The sequence below is a fragment of the Culex pipiens genome, chromosome 2, assembly GCF_016801865.2.
Source record: "Culex pipiens pallens isolate TS chromosome 2, TS_CPP_V2, whole genome shotgun sequence".
Classification (NCBI taxonomy): Eukaryota; Metazoa; Arthropoda; class Insecta; order Diptera; family Culicidae; genus Culex; species Culex pipiens.
Window position 1 is genome coordinate 44,724,528 of NC_068938.1, and position 17,254 is coordinate 44,741,781.

The 17,254-nt window shown below is 29.7% G+C and overlaps 4 protein-coding genes across 7 annotated transcripts in view; 1 reads left to right on the plus strand and 3 right to left on the minus strand.

Annotated features, from left to right (window-relative positions):
• LOC120423468 (dedicator of cytokinesis protein 9) overlaps positions 1 to 17,254 on the plus strand; it is a 146,566-nt gene that overhangs the window by 116,053 nt on the left and 13,259 nt on the right. For all 4 annotated transcript variants that reach the window (XM_052708878.1, XM_052708879.1, XM_052708876.1 and 1 more), the window contains exon 4: positions 5,669 to 6,536. In XM_052708878.1, coding sequence (XP_052564838.1) covers positions 5,669 to 6,536 — 868 coding nt within the window. The remainder of the gene's footprint in view (positions 1 to 5,668; positions 6,537 to 17,254) is intronic.
• LOC120423465 (uncharacterized) lies at positions 765 to 1,565 on the minus strand. Its single transcript, XM_039587290.2, has 4 exons — positions 1,486 to 1,565; positions 1,256 to 1,429; positions 1,038 to 1,196; positions 765 to 981 (listed from the first exon to the last, which is right to left on the minus strand). The coding sequence occupies exons 1-4, from the start codon at positions 1,543 to 1,545 to the stop codon at positions 820 to 822; spliced, it is 555 nt and encodes a 184-aa protein (XP_039443224.1). The 5' UTR covers positions 1,546 to 1,565; the 3' UTR covers positions 765 to 819.
• On the minus strand, positions 1,734 to 5,285 carry LOC120423466 (uncharacterized). Its single transcript, XM_039587291.1, has 4 exons — positions 5,185 to 5,285; positions 4,960 to 5,124; positions 2,019 to 2,177; positions 1,734 to 1,957 (listed from the first exon to the last, which is right to left on the minus strand). The coding sequence occupies exons 1-4, from the start codon at positions 5,254 to 5,256 to the stop codon at positions 1,796 to 1,798; spliced, it is 558 nt and encodes a 185-aa protein (XP_039443225.1). The 5' UTR covers positions 5,257 to 5,285; the 3' UTR covers positions 1,734 to 1,795.
• Positions 13,237 to 15,106, minus strand: LOC120423467 (UBX domain-containing protein 7). Its single transcript, XM_039587292.2, has 2 exons — positions 14,791 to 15,106; positions 13,237 to 14,726 (listed from the first exon to the last, which is right to left on the minus strand). The coding sequence occupies exon 2, from the start codon at positions 14,724 to 14,726 to the stop codon at positions 13,410 to 13,412; it is 1,317 nt and encodes a 438-aa protein (XP_039443226.1). The 5' UTR covers positions 14,791 to 15,106; the 3' UTR covers positions 13,237 to 13,409.

Below are 17,254 nucleotides of genomic sequence, written 5' to 3' on the forward strand. Positions count from 1 at the left end.
TCGAAGCCCGTCTAAAGGCGGGGTTGGGTTGTAGAGGGTTAACTTTAAACGGTGCACTTTATCAAAATTTCACTTAAGTACTTTTTGATTGCAAATTCGATTTTACATCGAACATTGAAGTTGAAAAATTTTTGCGACCAATATTTAGATTTTTTGAAAAAATCAGTATTGATTCTTAAATTCATAACTCAGTTAATGGTTTTTTGCACATTCTTGAAATTTCTTGAAAGTTGGCATTAACATATAACAAAAAAAAAAAATTGTGTTTTTTTGCAAACCAAGTTTTAGTGACCAAAAGTAAAATTAAAACCCACCAATTTTTTTACCGTGTATTATTTTTTTCAGTGTAGTCCTTTTCCATACCTATAACTTTGCCGAAGATCGATCAAAAAATTCCTTTAAAAGATACAGATTTTTGAAATTTCTTATATCATTTTTGTATGGAGAGCTCCCATATTTGTATGGAAAATTATATGGACAAGCTTTTAATGCAAAATGGCTTTTTTGGGAATACCAAACTCACCAAAAAAGTTTCAGCCGGATTAACAAATACAAAAATGAAAATAAAAAAAAGACCTAGGTATTTCTTAGAGAATTGCTCTAAAGCAGTTTGTGATACTTTTTGCTTCAACATGTTGAAAAATGGGTTTAAAATTTGAAATAAGGTTTTTTTCTCTTTTTTTTTATTCTCACTCTGATTTTTCGTATCAATTTTGAAATGAGGAAGCGACATAAACTTTGAAAAATATTTGCAACGGCCTTAATTAAATTAAATTATACACAATCCAGACATAATACAAAGCTCGCAATCGTGATACCTCAACCATCCGTCAGGAAAACCCTCCGCATGATGCACTCCTTGATCATCTGGCCGTTCCGTTTGGCTGTGACTTCAAAGTACAGCTTCCACTCGCCAAGCATGTGAAACGGAACAATCACCCCGTACGTTCCAAACTTCAACCGGTCCAACACCTCAACGTGCTGAAATCAACCATTAATTTAGCTAAACTTGCTAAAACACTTCAAACATATCGTACCCCCTTCCTGTACGGACAGTACGTCTGGTTCAGCGTTTTCGTGATAAAGTACCATGCCTCTCTGGGGTTCAGAATGTCCGGACAAAAATCCTTCACAATCCGGGCAAACACGCCCGGTCTCCACTGGCCACGCTCCAGGTGCTTTGTGTAGAAGTATGTCTTGAAGAAGCAGTTGAAATTTGTAGAAATTACACAACAATGATCAAAATTACCCCTACTCCAAGCGGTGCCTCGTAGTCCTCCCTAACGGTTACGGTTCCACTGACGCACATGACATCGTCCTCGTTGAGTTCAAACTCGAGTCCGGTGAAGTCGGCGGCCGGAAGCGGAAGTGGCTCGTCCCGATCATCACAGAGGAGGGCTTCCTCCACGACGTCGACGATTATTTTGCACTGTTGGGTATGGAATGTTATGTTTTGCTAAGGATTCCGAACAAATATTTAATTACCGAAACTAGTTTCAAAACCAAAGCAATCGAAGTGAAAAGATGAAATGTACTGGAATACATTTTGTATTGAACTTACGAACATTAATACAAAACTGATCAACCTCAAGCAGTGCTTTTATACCTACCATAATTGATTTCAACTGTGATAAATGTGCTTTACCAGTGTTTTTCATTACTAAAATGCACGCAGCAATAAAAACTCATGTTTAGGTAAACTGTTTTGAAGAACACGTTTGATGGCCGTGGGAAATGATTGCATTTATTTCAATATGCTGATTCAATGAAACATTTTACACTAATATTTCACCAATCAACCATCAATTAGGTCAGCCCGTCGCATGATGCACTCCTTAACGGTTTGACCGTTTCGTTTAGCAGTTATTTCAAAGTAAATCTTCCACTCTCCAAGCAAATGGTGCGGAACGGCAACCCCGAACGTGCCCAGCTTCAAGTGGTCAAACCTTTCAATGTGCTGAAAGCAGAAAATTTAAATTAGTCACTAACATTCCCAACTAACACTTCCCTAAGCGTACCCCTTTCCGGTACGGACACTCCGTTTGCTGCAAGGTTTTCGTGATGGGATACCAAGGCTCGAACCGGTTCAGGATGACCGGACAAAAGTCCCGCACAACTCGGCTCATAATGCCCGTTTTCCACTCGCCACGCTCGTGGTGTTCCGTGTGGAGGTTCATCTTGAAGGAATATTAAAATAACATAAACCTTTCGAACTACAGCTACATCTGCCTCGTGCCGTTTTCAAACCAATTTTTAGTATTTAATAAGCACTAGCAAAAAGAACATTGAAATACTCAGAAACAATTGAGTTTGATGATTTTTTTGTTCCATGTGTCTTTGCAAATGTCTTGAAAAAAACATATCCTTGGATTAACATTTTGCCGTGATTTTAATAAATGAGCAATTCTCTACGAAATAGGCCAATTCGACCTTTTTTCACACCAAGACTAACATTTAAAAAGGGCCATAAATTCAATATTATGCCCTTTTGAGGCGTTAGTCTTGGTTTCAATTGTTTTTTTTTCCGAGGAGATCGAAAAATTTCACAAATATTTCATTTTTAACATTGAAATCAGTTTAGTTTAGTTTATAAGATATTGATACTAAAATATTAAAAGCTGATAAAATTTTAAAACTTATTTTTTTTTTGTTTCTTTTTATTTATTCGCTTTATTTCAGCAACCAGAGGTCCAATCTTCAATGTCTCTCAGGCAAATTTTATTGGGAATTTTGTCAACTTTTCGAAAAAAATATTTCCAAGAATGGCAAATCTTTAAAAACAATCAAAAATAAAAATAAAAAACTGTAATTTTCCAGGTAAAATTAAACTTTGTGTTGCTATATCTAAAAAACTGTGCAATTTATCAAAAAATCTGTTAAGATTGCAAATTTTATATTACTTTAAAAAGTTAAGTCAAAATAAAATTTGAGAAAAAATACTATTTTTCCAATAAACTTTTTTTTGTTTTGTTAGGTTTTTTGTCTCTTAAAAAACATAAAAAAAATCTAGAATTAAGAATACTGAATTTAAGAAATTGTTTTTTTTTGTGAAACACAGTTTATCTAAAAATCGGCAAAAAAAATTCCGTGCCTTTTTTTCTGAATAGTTCTCATTCTACAACTTTGCCGAAGACACCAAACCGATCAAAAAATTCCTTTGAAAGGTACAATTTTTTGAATGTCTACGAACCATTTTTGTATGGACATCTGTCGAAATTGTATGGACCCTTGTATGGGTGAACCAATGACACAAAATGGCTTCTTTGGTCATAGGAAAGGTCTCCAAAAAGTTTGAGCCAAGCAAAAAAAAAAAACATACAAAAAATAAAAAGGCAAGAATTGGCCGATTTCGTAGAGAATTGCTAAGGTTAGTACAAATTTTATTTAAAGTTTTTGTCCCTCTTCTCTGGGGAGGGTGGAATGAAATAACAAAAAAGAGCAATTCTCTACGAAATCGGTCATTTTTTTAATTTTTTTTATTTTTTATTTTTTAATCCGGCTGAAACTTTTGTGGTGCTTTCGGAATGCCCAAAGAAGCCATTTTGCATCATTAGTTTGTCCATATAATTTTCCATACAAATTTGGCAGCTGTCCATACAAAAATGATGTATGAAAATTCAAAAATCTGTATCTTTTGAAGGAATTTTTTGATCGATTTGGTGTCTTCGGCAAAGTTGTAGGTATGGATAAGGATTACATGCACGGTAAAATAAAAATTGGTGATTTTTTATTTAACTTTTTGTCAATTAAAACTTGATTTGCAAAAAAAACACTATTTTTTATGTTTTTTTTATTTTTTGATATGTTCTAGGGGACATAAAATGCCAACTTTTCAGAAATTTCCAAGTTGTGCAAAAATTCTTTGACCGAGTTATGATTTTTTAAATCAATACTGATTTTTTCAAAAAGTCTAAATATTGGTCGCAAAAATTTTTCAACTTCATTTTTCGATGTAAAATCAAATTTGCAATCAAAAAGTACTTGAGTGAAATTTTGTGCACCGTTTTCAAGTTAAAGCCATTTTTGGGTTTTTTTTTAAATTAGTGCGCATGTTTGCTCTTCTGAAAAAAATATTTTTGAGAGGCTGAGAAAATTCTCTATATTTTGCTTTTTTGAACATTGTTGATATGACCCTTAGTTGCTGATATATTGGCATGCAAAGGTTTAAAAACAGGAAAATTTATGTTTTACTAAATCTCACCCAAACAACCCACCATTTTCTAACGTCGATATCTCAGCAACTAATGGTCCGATTTTCAATGTTAAAATAAGAAACATTTGTGAAATTTTCGGATCTTTTCGAAAACAATATTTAAAAAAATTAAATGAAGACAAGCATTTCAAAAGGGCCAAACATTCAATATTACGCCAATTTGAAATGTTAGTCCAGATTTAATTTTTTTGAAAAATGAAGTTAAAACATTATTGCGACCAATATTTCGATTTAAAAAAAAAATCATTATTGATTAAAAAAATCATAACTCGGTCAAAGATTTTTTGCACAACCTGCAAATTTCTGAAATGTTGGCATTTTATGTCCCCTAGAACATATAAAAAAAATAAAAATAGTGTTTTTTGCAAATTAAGTTTAAGTGACAAAAAGTTAAATAAAAAATCAAAACTCAAAACATTTTTAAATCAACCCAAACATGCTGAAAATTACTTCAAACGCAGGCAAAATTGATTTCAGCTGATTGCACTTTAATTTTCATTTAAATTTTGAAGGTTTTTGAACATTTTTTTTTTTGCTTGATTTTTCGGGCCAACTTTGAAGGGGAGACAAAAACTAAACTAAAATTTGTACCAGTCTAATTTTTGAGGAAATTATAAAAGGGGGACCAGAAACATGATATTAAATTTTAAAAGCTTTTTTGCCCACTGATGCATTCTTAACCCAATTTAGCCCCAAATCGACCTGCGACAAGACAGCACGATCACGACGATTTGCCCCAAACTTACCCCAATTGGTGCCTCGTAATCCTCGGTCACGTTTACGGTTCCGCTGAAGCTCATCACGTCGTCCTCGTCCAGCTCGAACTCCAGGCCGGAAAAATCGGCCGCTGGCAGGGGCAACGTGTCGTCACACTCGTACGGGGTCTCGTGAACGTCCACAATCACTTTGGACTGCAAATTTGCGATGGAACTTTAATATCTCAAGCTTCTTACGTATTTTTTTTTTGTTACCAAAACGAATGATTCCCACAAAATCCAATTCCACACAGTTGCAAATAATACGAAAAACGAACAGTATTTCATATTTATCCAAAGTGGTTGAGTTAAAACTAAATGACTTTTGCTGAAAAATCTCGTATTTAACGTTTGAAAAATAAAGGTAATTCGAACTATTATAAACCCATTGCAAAGCAATAATGGGACTTTCTACGGTACGTGACAGACCTTGGACTACAATGTAGCAAATTATCACAAATATTTCGTAAATTATCTTCGAAAGATCAACAAGTTCGTGTTGTGAACCAGTTTAGCTACATTGTAGATGATTTAACAAGGTTGCGTTAAACCATTAAAAATGCGGAAACCAAACTAAACGGCATGAAAATTAATTCTATTCATTTGAACGTCGTTACTCGTAAAGTATTTAGACTGTTATAAGTAACTTTAACTAGATACCCAAAGTTAACCTTCACCATATTTTCCGTCCTTCTTCCAGAATATCCCCCGCAAACGAGCTCAAGGAGGAGCTGTACGAAATCGACACCGACCATGAGGTGATCTCCGAGCAGATGAGCCGCTCCCAGGCGGACACAATCACCAAGCAGGGCTACCTCCTCAAAGGCCCGGACACCAACTCGGACCGCATGTTCGCCCACATCGGCTCAAAGTCGTTCAAACGGAGGTACTGCTACCTGCGGCAGGAAATCGACGGCACGTACATCCTGCAGCTGCACAAGGACGAAAAGCAACCGGAAGCGAAGACCACGATCGTGATGGACTTTTGCACCGAGGTCGTTACGAATCCGAAAAAGGGCCGCCACTGCTTCGAGCTGCGGATGAACGCCGGCCAGCACAAATCGGTCACGTTGGCCGCCGACGACGAGGCCGAAATGGACGACTGGGTGCGCAAGATTTCCTCCGTAATAGCCCAGAACAAGCTGCAGGAGGACAAACGAGCGGCATCGCTTGAGCGAACGGCCGCGCCACCACCCCCGGCCAGTCCCTGCTCGGCCATGATGTACGGAACGTTGAAGGGCCTGGAGCAGAGCATGAACCCGCAGCTGATGAAGTACGGTCGTGAAACGGATATGTCTATTGGGCAGGCACGGAAGGAGAACCGCCGACGGTTGTTTGGAGCGTATCAGTTGCAGCACTTTCCGGCCGGGTCCAAAGTGGCCACCGCCAGCAGCATAGGAGGGAAGGTGGACGGGGTCGAGCCGTACCGGGAACAGTTTGGCCAGCGGATTCTGGTGCGCTGTGATTCGCTCAAGTTTCGGCTGCAGGCACCGATTGAGGGTGCGGCGGCAACGGCGAATGGAGGTCAAACGACCGCCAATGGAGACAGTGAACCGGCGCTGTGTCAGGTAGGTTCGCTTCAATGGAGTTCGATTTTTTTTACTGAAAATTTCCACAACTCATCCATACAAATCTTAATTCAATTTTAAGGGGTTGTCATACGAAAATAAAATGAAAATATTGCATTGCAATTTGTGGCTTGAAAAGAAATTTTGTGGACGATTTTATATTTTGGACCAGATCATTTCGAAATTACAGAATAAAAGATTTTGCGTTTCGACGGTTTCGACAGTGTCGTCAACGCAGATATCCTTTCTAAAAACACACACAGATATTTTGCAATGAACAAACAGCACGTCTCATTCCACACAAAGCAACCACAAAACTGATCTGACACTCTTAATTCTCTCTTTCATCACTCACCAGACGAGCGTTTCTCACTCTTTGTTCTCTCTCGCCAGCGCTCTCTCGCACTCAATGCGCAATCTGTCACCCTAGCTAACAAGGCAATATTTATAAAGGTGCGCACTTTTTGTTGCGTTCTAAACACTCATTTACGAATTTTGAAATCTTATAATTAAAACTTATTTAATAATTTATTACATATCCGACCTTGCAACCAGACAAGATTATAGACTGGTTAAAGTTAAAAGAATTCAGCAATAAAGAAAAGAGCAACAAAAGCTTTTTATTTTATGTATTTAACCTTAATGTAGAGTTGCAAATTGACTTCACCGACAGCTAAAGCAAGCCAGCGAGGGATAAAATTCTTAAATGCTAAAATTCTAAAATTCTAAAATTCTTAAATTCTTAATTTTTAAAATTCTCAACTTATTAAATTCTTAAATTCTTAAATTGTTAAATTCTAAAACTCTCAAATTCTTAAATTCTTAAATTCTTAAATTCTCAAATTCTTAAATTCATAAATTCATAAATTCATAAATTCTAAAATTCTAAAATTCTAAAATTCTAAAATTCCTAAATTCTTAAATTCTTAAATTCTTAAATTCTTAAATTCTTAAATTCTTAAATTCTTAAATTCTTAAATTCTTAAATTCTTAAATTCTTAAATTCTTAAATTCTTAAATTCTTAAATTCTTAAATTCTTAAATTCTTAAATTCTTAAATTCTTAAATTCTTAAATTCTTAAATTCTTAAATTCTTAAATTCTTAAATTCTTAAATTCTTAAATTCTTAAATTCTTAAATTCTTAAATTCTTAAATTCTTAAATTCTTAAATTCTTAAATTCTTAAATTCTTAAATTCTTAAATTCTTAAATTCTTAAATTCTTAAATTCTAAAATTCTAAAATTCTAAAATTCTAAAATTCTAAAATTCTAAAATTCTAAAATTATAAAATTCTAAAATTCTAAAATTCTAAAATTCTAAAATTCTAAAATTCTAAAATTCTAAAATTCTAAAATTCTAAAATTCTAAAATTCTAAAATTCTAAAATTCTAAAATTCTAAAATTCTAAAATTCTAAAATTCTAAAATTCTAAAATTCTAAAATTCTAAAATTCTAAAATTCTAAAATTCTAAAATTCTAATATTCTAAAATTCTTAAATTCTTAAATTCTTAAATTCTTAAATTCTTAAATTCTTAAATTCTTAAATTCTTAAATTCTTAAATTCTTAAATTCTTAAATTCTTAAATTCTTAAATTCTTAAATTCTTAAATTCTTAAATTCTTAAATTCTTAAATTCTTAAATTCTTAAATTCTTAAATTCTTAAATTCTTAAATTCTTAAATTCTTAAATTCTTAAATTCTTAAATTCTTAAATTCTTAAATTCTTAAATTCTTAAATTCTTAAATTCTTAAATTCTTAAATTCTTAAATTCTTAAATTCTTAAATTCTTAAATTCTTAAATTCTTAAATTCTTAAATTCTTAAATTCTTAAATTCTTAAATTCTTAAATTCTTAAATTCTTAAATTCTTAAATTCTTAAATTCTTAAATTCTTAAATTCTTAAATTCTTAAATTCTTAAATTCTTAAATTCTTAAATTCCTATATTCTTAAATTCCTATATTCTTAAATTCTTAAATTCTTAAATTCTTAAATTCTTAAATTCTTAAATTCTTAAATTCTTAAATTCTTAAATTCTTAAATTCTTAAATTCTTAAATTCTTAAATTCTTAAATTCTTAAATTCTTAAATTCTTAAATTCTTAAATTCTTAAATTCTTAAATTCTTAAATTCTTAAATTCTTAAATTCTTAAATTCTTAAATTCTTAAATTCTTAAATTCTTAAATTCTTAAATTCTTAAATTCTTAAATTCTTAAATTCTTAAATTCTTAAATTCTTAAATTCTTAAATTCTTAAATTCTAAAATTCTAAAATTCTAAAATTCTTAAATTCTTAAATTCTTAAATTCTTAAATTCTTAAATTCTTAAATTCTTAAATTCTAAAATTCTAAAATTCTTAAATTCTTAAATTCTTAAATTCTTAAATTCTTAAATTCTTAAATTCTTAAATTCTTAAATTCTTAAATTCTTAAATTCTTAAATTCTTAAATTCTTAAATTCTTAAATTCTTAAATTCTTAAATTCTTAAATTCTTAAATTCTTAAATTCTTAAATTCTTAAATTCTTAAATTCTTAAATTCTTAAATTCTTAAATTCTTAAATTCTTAAATTCTTAAATTCTTAAATTCTTAAATTCTTAAATTCTTAAATTCTTAAATTCTTAAATTCTTAAATTCTTAAATTCTTAAATTCTTAAATTCTTAAATTCTTAAATTCTTAAATTCTTAAATTCTTAAATTCTTAAATTCTTAAATTCTTAAATTCTTAAATTCTTAAATTCTTAAATTCTTAAATTCTTAAATTCTTAAATTCTTAAATTCTTAAATTCTTAAATTCTTAAATTCTTAAATTCTTAAATTCTTAAATTCTTAAATTCTTAAATTCTTAAATTCTTAAATTCTTAAATTCTTAAATTCTTAAATTCTTAAATTCTTAAATTCTTAAATTCTTAAATTCTTAAATTTTTAAATTCTTAAATTCTTAAATTCTTAAATTCTTAAATTCTTAAATTCTTAAATTCTTAAATGCTTAAATTCTTAAATTCTTAAATTCTCAAATTATTATGTTCTTAAATTCTTAAAATCTTAAATTCTTGAATTCTTAAATTCTTAAATTCTTAAATTCTTAAATTCTTAAATTCTTAAATTCTTAAATTCTTAAATTCTTAAATTCTTAAATTCTTAAATTCTTAAATTCTTAAATTCTTAAATTCTTAAATTCTTAAATTCTTAAATTCTTAAATTCTTAAATTCTTAAATTCTTAAATTCTTAAATTCTTAAATTCTTAAATTCTTAAATTCTTAAATTCTAAAATTCTAAAATTCTTAAATTCTAAAATTCTTAAATTCTTAAATTCTTAAATTCTTAAATTCTTAAATTCTTAAATTCTTAAATTCTTAAATTCTTAAATTCTTAAATTCTTAAATTCTTAAATTCTTAAATTCTTAAATTCTTAAATTCTTAAATTCTTAAATTCTTAAATTCTTAAATTCTTAAATTCTTAAATTCTTAAATTCTTAAATTCTTAAATTCTTAAATTCTTAAATTCTTAAATTCTTAAATTCTTAAATTCTTAAATTCTTAAATTCTTAAATTCTTAAATTCTTAAATTCTTAAATTCTTAAATTCTTAAATTCTTAAATTCTTAAATTCTTAAATTCTTAAATTCTTAAATTCTTAAATTCTTAAATTCTTAAATTCTTAAATTCTTAAATTCTTAAATTCTTAAATTCTTAAATTCTTAAATTCTTAAATTCTTAAATTTTTAAATTCTTAAATTCTTAAATTCTTAAATTCTTAAATTCTTAAATTCTTAAATTCTTAAATTCTTAAATTCTTAAATTCTTAAATTCTTAAATTCTTAAATTCTTAAATTCTTAAATTCTTAAATTCTTAAATTCTTAAATTCTTAAATTCTTAAATTCTTAAATTCTTAAATTCTTAAATTCTTAAATGCTTAAATTCTTAAATTCTCAAATTATTATGTTCTTAAATTCTTAAAATCTTAGATTCTTAAATTCTTGAATTCTTAAATTCTAAAATTTCGAAAATTCGAAAATTCTTAAATTCTTAAATTTTGAAAGTCTTAAATTTTTTAATTCTTAAATTTTCAAATTTCTAAATTTTGAAATTATTTATTTCTTGAATTCTTAAATTCTTATTTAAAAAAAAGTAAAAATTCTTAAATTCTTAAATTCTTAAATTCTTAAATTTTTAAATTCTTAAATTCTTAAATTCTTAAATTCTTAAATTCTTAAATTCTTAAATTCTTAAATTCTAAAATTCTTAAATTCTTAAATTCTTAAATTCTTAAATTCTTAAATTCTTAAATTCTTAAATTCTTAAATTCTTAAATTCTTAAATTCTTAAATTCTTAAATTCTTAAATTCTTAAATTCTTAAATTCTTAAATTCTTAAATTCTTAAATTCTTAAATTCTTAAATTCTTAAATTCTTAAATTCTTAAATTCTTAAATTCTTAAATTCTTAAATTCTTAAATTCTTAAATTCTTAAATTCTTAAATTCTTAAATTCTTAAATTCTTAAATTCTTAAATTCTTAAATTCTTAAATTCTTAAATTCTTAAATTCTTAAATTCTTAAATTCTTAAATTCTTAAATTCTTAAATTCTTAAATTCTTAAATTCTTAAATTCTTAAATTCTTAAATTCTTAAATTCTTAAATTCTTAAATTCTTAAATTCTTAAATTCTTAAATTCTTAAATTCTTAAATTCTTAAATTCTTAAATTCTTAAATTCTTAAATTCTTAAATTCTTAAATGCTTAAATTCTTAAATTCTCAAATTATTATGTTCTTAAATTCTTAAAATCTTAGATTCTTAAATTCTTGAATTCTTAAATTCTAAAATTTCGAAAATTCGAAAATTCTTAAATTCTTAAATTTTGAAAGTCTTAAATTTTTTAATTCTTAAATTTTCAAATTTCTAAATTTTGAAATTATTTATTTCTTGAATTCTTAAATTCTTATTTAAAAAAAAGTAAAAATTCTTAAATTCTTAAATTCTTAAATTCTTAAATTTTTAAATTCTTAAATTCTTAAATTCTTAAATTCTTAAATTCTTAAATTCTTAAATTCTTAAATTCTAAAATTCTTAAATTCTTAAATTCTTAAATTCTTAAATTCTTAAATTCTTAAATTCTTAAATTCTTAAATTCTTAAATTCTTAAATTCTTAAATTCTTAAATTCTTAAATTCTTAAATTCTTAAATTCTTAAATTCTTAAATTCTTAAATTCTTAAATTCTTAAATTCTTAAATTCTTAAATTCTTAAATTCTTAAATTCTTAAATTCTTAAATTCTTAAATTCTTAAATTCTTAAATTCTTAAATTCTGAAAATCTTAAATTCTTAAATTCTTAAATTCTTAAATTCTTAAATTCTTAAATTCTTAAATTCTTAAATTCTTAAATTCTTAAATTCTTAAATTCTTAAATTCTTAAATTCTTAAATTCTTAAATTCTTAAATTCTTAAATTCTTAAATTCTTAAATTCTTAAATTCTTAAATTCTTAAATTCTTAAATTCTTTATTTCTCAAATTCTTAAATTCTTAAATTCTTAAATTCTTAAAATTCTTAAATTCTTAAATTCTTAAATTTTTAAATTTTTAAATTCTTAAATTCTTAAATTCTTAAATTCTATAAATCTTAAATTCTTAAATTCTTAAATTCTTAAATTCTTAAATTCATGAATTTTCAAATTCCTGAATTTTTCAATTATTAATTTCTTGAATTCTTAAATTCTTAAATCCTCAAATTCCTAAATTCTTAATTTTTTTTAATTCTTAAATTCTAAAAAATAAAAAAACAATTGCAAAATTCGTAAATATTTAAATTGTATAACATTTTATTTCAATATTCGTAAATAATTAAATTCTGAAATTCTCAAAAAAATCTGAGTTTCTTAAATTCCATAATTTGAAAATTTTTAAATATTCCAATTTAAAAATTCTTAAATTATTTTATTTTTAAATGCCGCCATTTTTGCCGCAATTTTAAATTATTTAAGATGATTTTTTGAGTTATATTATAGTTTAAAATTTTAGGAATAAATATAATTTTCTGATTCCATTATTCAAAATGATTTGGCGCGGACTATAGGTAGGTAATAGATTACAATCTGTGTTTATTTTTTTCAAATCCCTAGTTTTTCAAACTTAAGAATTTTTTTTTCAATTTTTATGTTCTCGAGTTTTTGGATTTCTGAATTTTAATTTCAAATCGTTAAAAGTTTAGATTTTTTGAAGATTAAGATTTATTTATTTTTAAAATTTATCTAATTTTTAGATTTAAATTGGGATTTCTTTTTTTTTTTTGTATGTTTATATTTGAACCCCCGTCTTGGCAGGACTAAATTTGATGACTTTAGTTATTATTTCTTCATTTTTTAACTTGAAAATTATTTTTTTTTAATGTGCAATAAACCAAATTTTAAAATTGTGTTTGTTTTTACATCCGCCTCGAGTTAGGGGTATTCAGAAACACCTAAAAAAAATAAAAATATAGTTTTTTTTAACTTTTAAATCTAAATTTAAAAAATTGTATTTTGATTTTTTCAAGTTTTAATTCATTGAATTTCTCAATTTTCTAAATTTTTAAATCCTAGTTTTAGATGTTTTAAATATTTTTGTTTTCATGAATCTCTGAATTTTTGATAGTTTTTATTCGGAGTTCAGTTCCAAAATATAAGAATGTCATCATATAATGTACAAAAAACGAGTACTTACTTCACTTACACAGGGGATGTGTCCATTAATAATTTATTGGTAGCTAGAAATCTAAAAACTTATCCAAGATAAACTTGCTGAGAGAATACCACGACGCTGCATGCGCTCGCGCTTCCTGGCGCTGGTTACAAATTGTAAAACGTAAAAGAAAAAAAAATAAAACTTCACTTCAATCATCAACGGTCACGTGAATCACGGCGTTCGGGTGAATCTTGAGTTCGAGCAGCGTCCGGCTGCCGTCCAGCGCGTGCAGATCGGTCTTGATGGCGGGACAGAAAAAGCGCACCGGTTTGCCCTTCTGGTCGGGGAAGCGGGCGCCCCACTTGGCCTGCAGCTTGGCCCGGGTGTGGTCCAGCGTGCGCGAGCTGCGGAAGAACAGCCGCTCGGTGACGTCGCCGGTCATTTTGAGCATGATGCGGGTCTTCTCGGGCTGGGGCAGCGTGGCTTCGTCGTCGGAACTGAGAACTGGGGAGCTGGGGGTTTCCGTCGGGATGGTGGCCTGCTTGGAGGGGCTCTTGGAGGTTGGGGTGTCCGGTTCGGGGTCCGCCTCGCTGTCACTGGAGGAGAGGATTTCCTGGAAATCTTCCTCGTCTTCGTCGTCCGGGACCCAAATTGTTTTGCTGGAGGAGGATTTTGACGTGCTGGCGCCGTTGTTGGTGCCGCTGCCGGTGGCTTGCGATGTTGAGGGCCGCATCAGGGTGGGTTCCGCCAGGGAGACCTCTTTGCCGTGGGGCGATTTGTTTTCGGTGAGGAACCGTTTCAGTGAAGCAAGGAACTTGGTCGGATCGAGGTCCGTCGGGAAAGTTTGCACCTCTTCTCCGGTGCGAGGGTCAATCATGCCGATGTACGGCTCGCTGGTCACTTTGTAGAATGTTTTGAACTTTGCTCCGTCGCTGGTTTTGTTGGACGTTTGCCAGAAAATAAGATGTCTGTTGAGGAAGTCCTTCAGCCGTGCGTCGGACCACAAATCCCGGTTCAGTGTCTGACAGCTAAAGTTCAGGTCATCCTGTAGATTGACCAGAATCCACTTGTCAACTGTTTTGCCATGTCGCTGGGCCAAATCGAAACTCCCCGAGAAGAGAATCTCAAACGGTGGCATAAACAGGGCTTCCAGTCGAGTGACCTTCTTGGACGATGGTCCCTGACCTTGCATCAACAACTGCTCCTGAAGCTTCCCCTCCAGCTCGAAGTTTCTAAAAGGTACCTCTGTGATTGTGGCACCCCTTCGCTTCCGACCACGAGTCAGCTCGACCGGTGGCAGCAAAACTTCCGTTTTCCTAGGAATTGGAGCCCTCACGTTGTCCTCCTCGTCATCGTTGATTACCACGGCCGGTTCTGGATTCAAAATGCCCTCCGGGTTCTCGAAGAACGCATTGATGGCTCCCTCAACGTTGCCGTTGTACGCCGTCAGCAAAGTGGCCGCCTGTTCCGGCTTCAATCCGGTCACTTCCACCAGGGCTTTCACGTTCTCCTCCTCCGACGACATCTGCACAAAAATACAAAATGCTGTTAATAAATCAACCTCCTCCAACCAAAACGTCCAAACTTACGTTCCGACGGCAAGCGATCAGCAGCAGTGGCCACCACCGACTTTTTTTTTGTCTGTTGCCTTCTCCTCCTAGCTCCGTTGAAATCGAACGCAGCAGCAGCAGCACAAAATGGCACACCAACCTAGCGCGATTTCGCTCACTTTTCGCACTGTTTTCAACCACGCCCTGCTTCGGAACCGGCTAGTGTGGCCACCGTCGCGGCACTCGCACCTGCTTCCGGCCAATTCACTGCAAAATTTGAAACGTTTTTCGCCAGCCACCAGAAATTGCACCCGACCAAAATAATGCACAAAACTCTTGTGAAGCGATTTTGACGTTTGTGTGGTGGGACTGAGAAATTCACCTCCGAGGCTGACGGATTCGTGCGCATGTATTGGTGAGAGCCAATGTGGTGAGTTTATGGAGAGCGCGCGCGCGCGGGAAATTTTCGCGTGGTGGTTGAGCGTGGCCGCGGATGTGGTTTGAACACGTGGTAGCAAGTTCGTTAACGTCTAGGAATTATTTAATATTTCTTTAGAATTTTATTTCAGTTCAAAATTTTATCGATGTTTTTAAGCGAAGATGGCGATCGAATGGTGAACACCCGAAATGTCAAAATCACACAGTGGTACCAACATTACGGAAAAAGTGTGCCATGGCATGACAGCCACATTTTTTTCTAATGTTGGTGCTACTGCGCGATTTTGACATTTCGGGCGTTCATCATTCGAACGCCATCTTCGCTTAAAAACCTGGATAGAGGAAATTCTCATATCTTTGGCAGGTTTAGGATTTGGTCCTAATTCCGTCCTATTCACCGATTTCCACTATTTTAACAACTTTGGCCAAACTTCGAAGAGAAATTCTCTGCTTACTTTCCATTAATTTTACATTACTCAATTAATTTATGTATTTAATTCAAAAGGAAGCTTTTTTACGAGCGGCATAACAAAACGTTTTAAATCCAAGATGGCGGCCAAAATGGTGATGTTGACATATTGAAAAACTGTTTTTATTTTAATTTAAAAATCAATCATATATTCAAATTTAATAAAAATCGGGTCGCAGAATTCGAATTTGATTTTTAAAGTAATAAAACAAAATTTGGTCGTGATTCGACTATCCGCAGTCCCATACAAACCTTCGGATAATCAAAACTTTGGATAATCTCGGATGATCGAGGCTTCGGATAATCGAGTCTGGACTGTATAGAGTTATTGAATTGTTGAATTAATGAATTGATGAATTTTAAAATATTTTTTTTTGTTTTTGATCATTGATTTTTTAAATGTTTCTTTTTTTAGTTTTTTGAGAAGTTTTTTTTGAATATTTGTGTTTTTGAATTTGAAAATTTCTATTATTTATAACTGTTTAGTTTTTTAATTCCTTAAAAAAATGTTTCAATTATTACTTTTTTTTAATTTTTGTGTTCTAAATTTTTTAAAGCCCTTGCAAATATTTTAGAAAGTTTATGTTGCACGACCTATCCCCCCCCCTCCCCCTCAAATTTGGTCCGAAAATCAGGGGACAAGAATTTTTTTTTTCAAAATAGGACTTGTAAATTTTAATGGAATTAAATGTCTAATCTACTGAAAACAATCTGACACCTTTTTCTGCATTGATGATCATATTATTTTATTTTATTATTTGAATATTTTGAATTTTTATCTTGATTTTTATGAAATTGCAATGTACATCACCGCAAAAACTTTTTTTTTCTCTTAAAAATTAAATTTTCTTCTATACTTAGAAATTTTGGAAACTTATGACTTATGCAAAGCAACTGGCAGGTTTGAAAATACATTTTCCTTTCAAATGTTGAAACCGTGGCCTGTAATTTAATTTTTTTTTAACATTTTTATTGAATGATTGAATTATTGAGTTGTTGAATTATTGAATCATTGAATTATTGAATTATTGAATTATTGAATTATTGAATTATTGAATTATTGAATTATTAAATTATTGAATTATTGAATTATTGAATTATTGAATTATTGAATTATTGAATTATTGAATTATTGAATTATTGAATTATTGAATTATTGAATTATTGAATAATTGAATTGTTGAATTATTGAATTCTTGAATTATTGAATTCTTAAATTTTTGTGTTATCAAATTATTGAATTGTTTATTTTATTGAATTTATCGAATTAATTGCATTTATTGAATTTATTAAATTAATCGAATTAATTGAATTATTACGAAATTTTAATTTCTTTTTTTTTCATTCTAGAGTTTTTAAATTCGAAAAATTTAAATTTATGGATATCTATATTTTTAACTTGATTTTTTTTGAGTTAAAATTTTTGTTAGTTTAAAGCTAGGATGAATTTTTTTTGAATTATTAAGTAAATGAACTTCCAAATTTTCTATATTTTTAAAAATATTTTTAGTCTGAAGTTTTCCAACCAGATTTTCAAAACAAAAACTTGGTCACTCCTAGTTTAAGAAACATTTTCAAACTTTCACAACCTGCTCT

Excerpts from the sequence above, each read along its gene's own strand:
- LOC120423465 (XM_039587290.2), bottom strand. The coding sequence starts at position 1,545 with ATGTATTCCAGTACATTTCATCTTTTCACTTCGATTGCTTTGGTTTTG. Across the intron at positions 1,430-1,485 it reads TGGTTTTGAAACTAGTTTCG|TGCAAAATAATCGTCGACGT; the intron begins GTAATTAAATAT and ends CATACCCAACAG. Across the intron at positions 982-1,037 it reads ACTGTCCGTACAGGAAGGGG|CACGTTGAGGTGTTGGACCG; the intron begins GTACGATATGTT and ends GGTTGATTTCAG.
- LOC120423466 (XM_039587291.1), bottom strand. The coding sequence starts at position 5,256 with ATGAAATACTGTTCGTTTTTCGTATTATTTGCAACTGTGTGGAATTGG. Across the intron at positions 5,125-5,184 it reads TGTGGGAATCATTCGTTTTG|TCCAAAGTGATTGTGGACGT; the intron begins GTAACAAAAAAA and ends GCAAATTTGCAG. Across the intron at positions 2,178-4,959 it reads ATTACGAGGCACCAATTGGG|ATGAACCTCCACACGGAACA; the intron begins GTAAGTTTGGGG and ends TATTCCTTCAAG.
- LOC120423467 (XM_039587292.2), bottom strand. The coding sequence starts at position 14,726 with ATGTCGTCGGAGGAGGAGAACGTGAAAGCCCTGGTGGAAGTGACCGGA.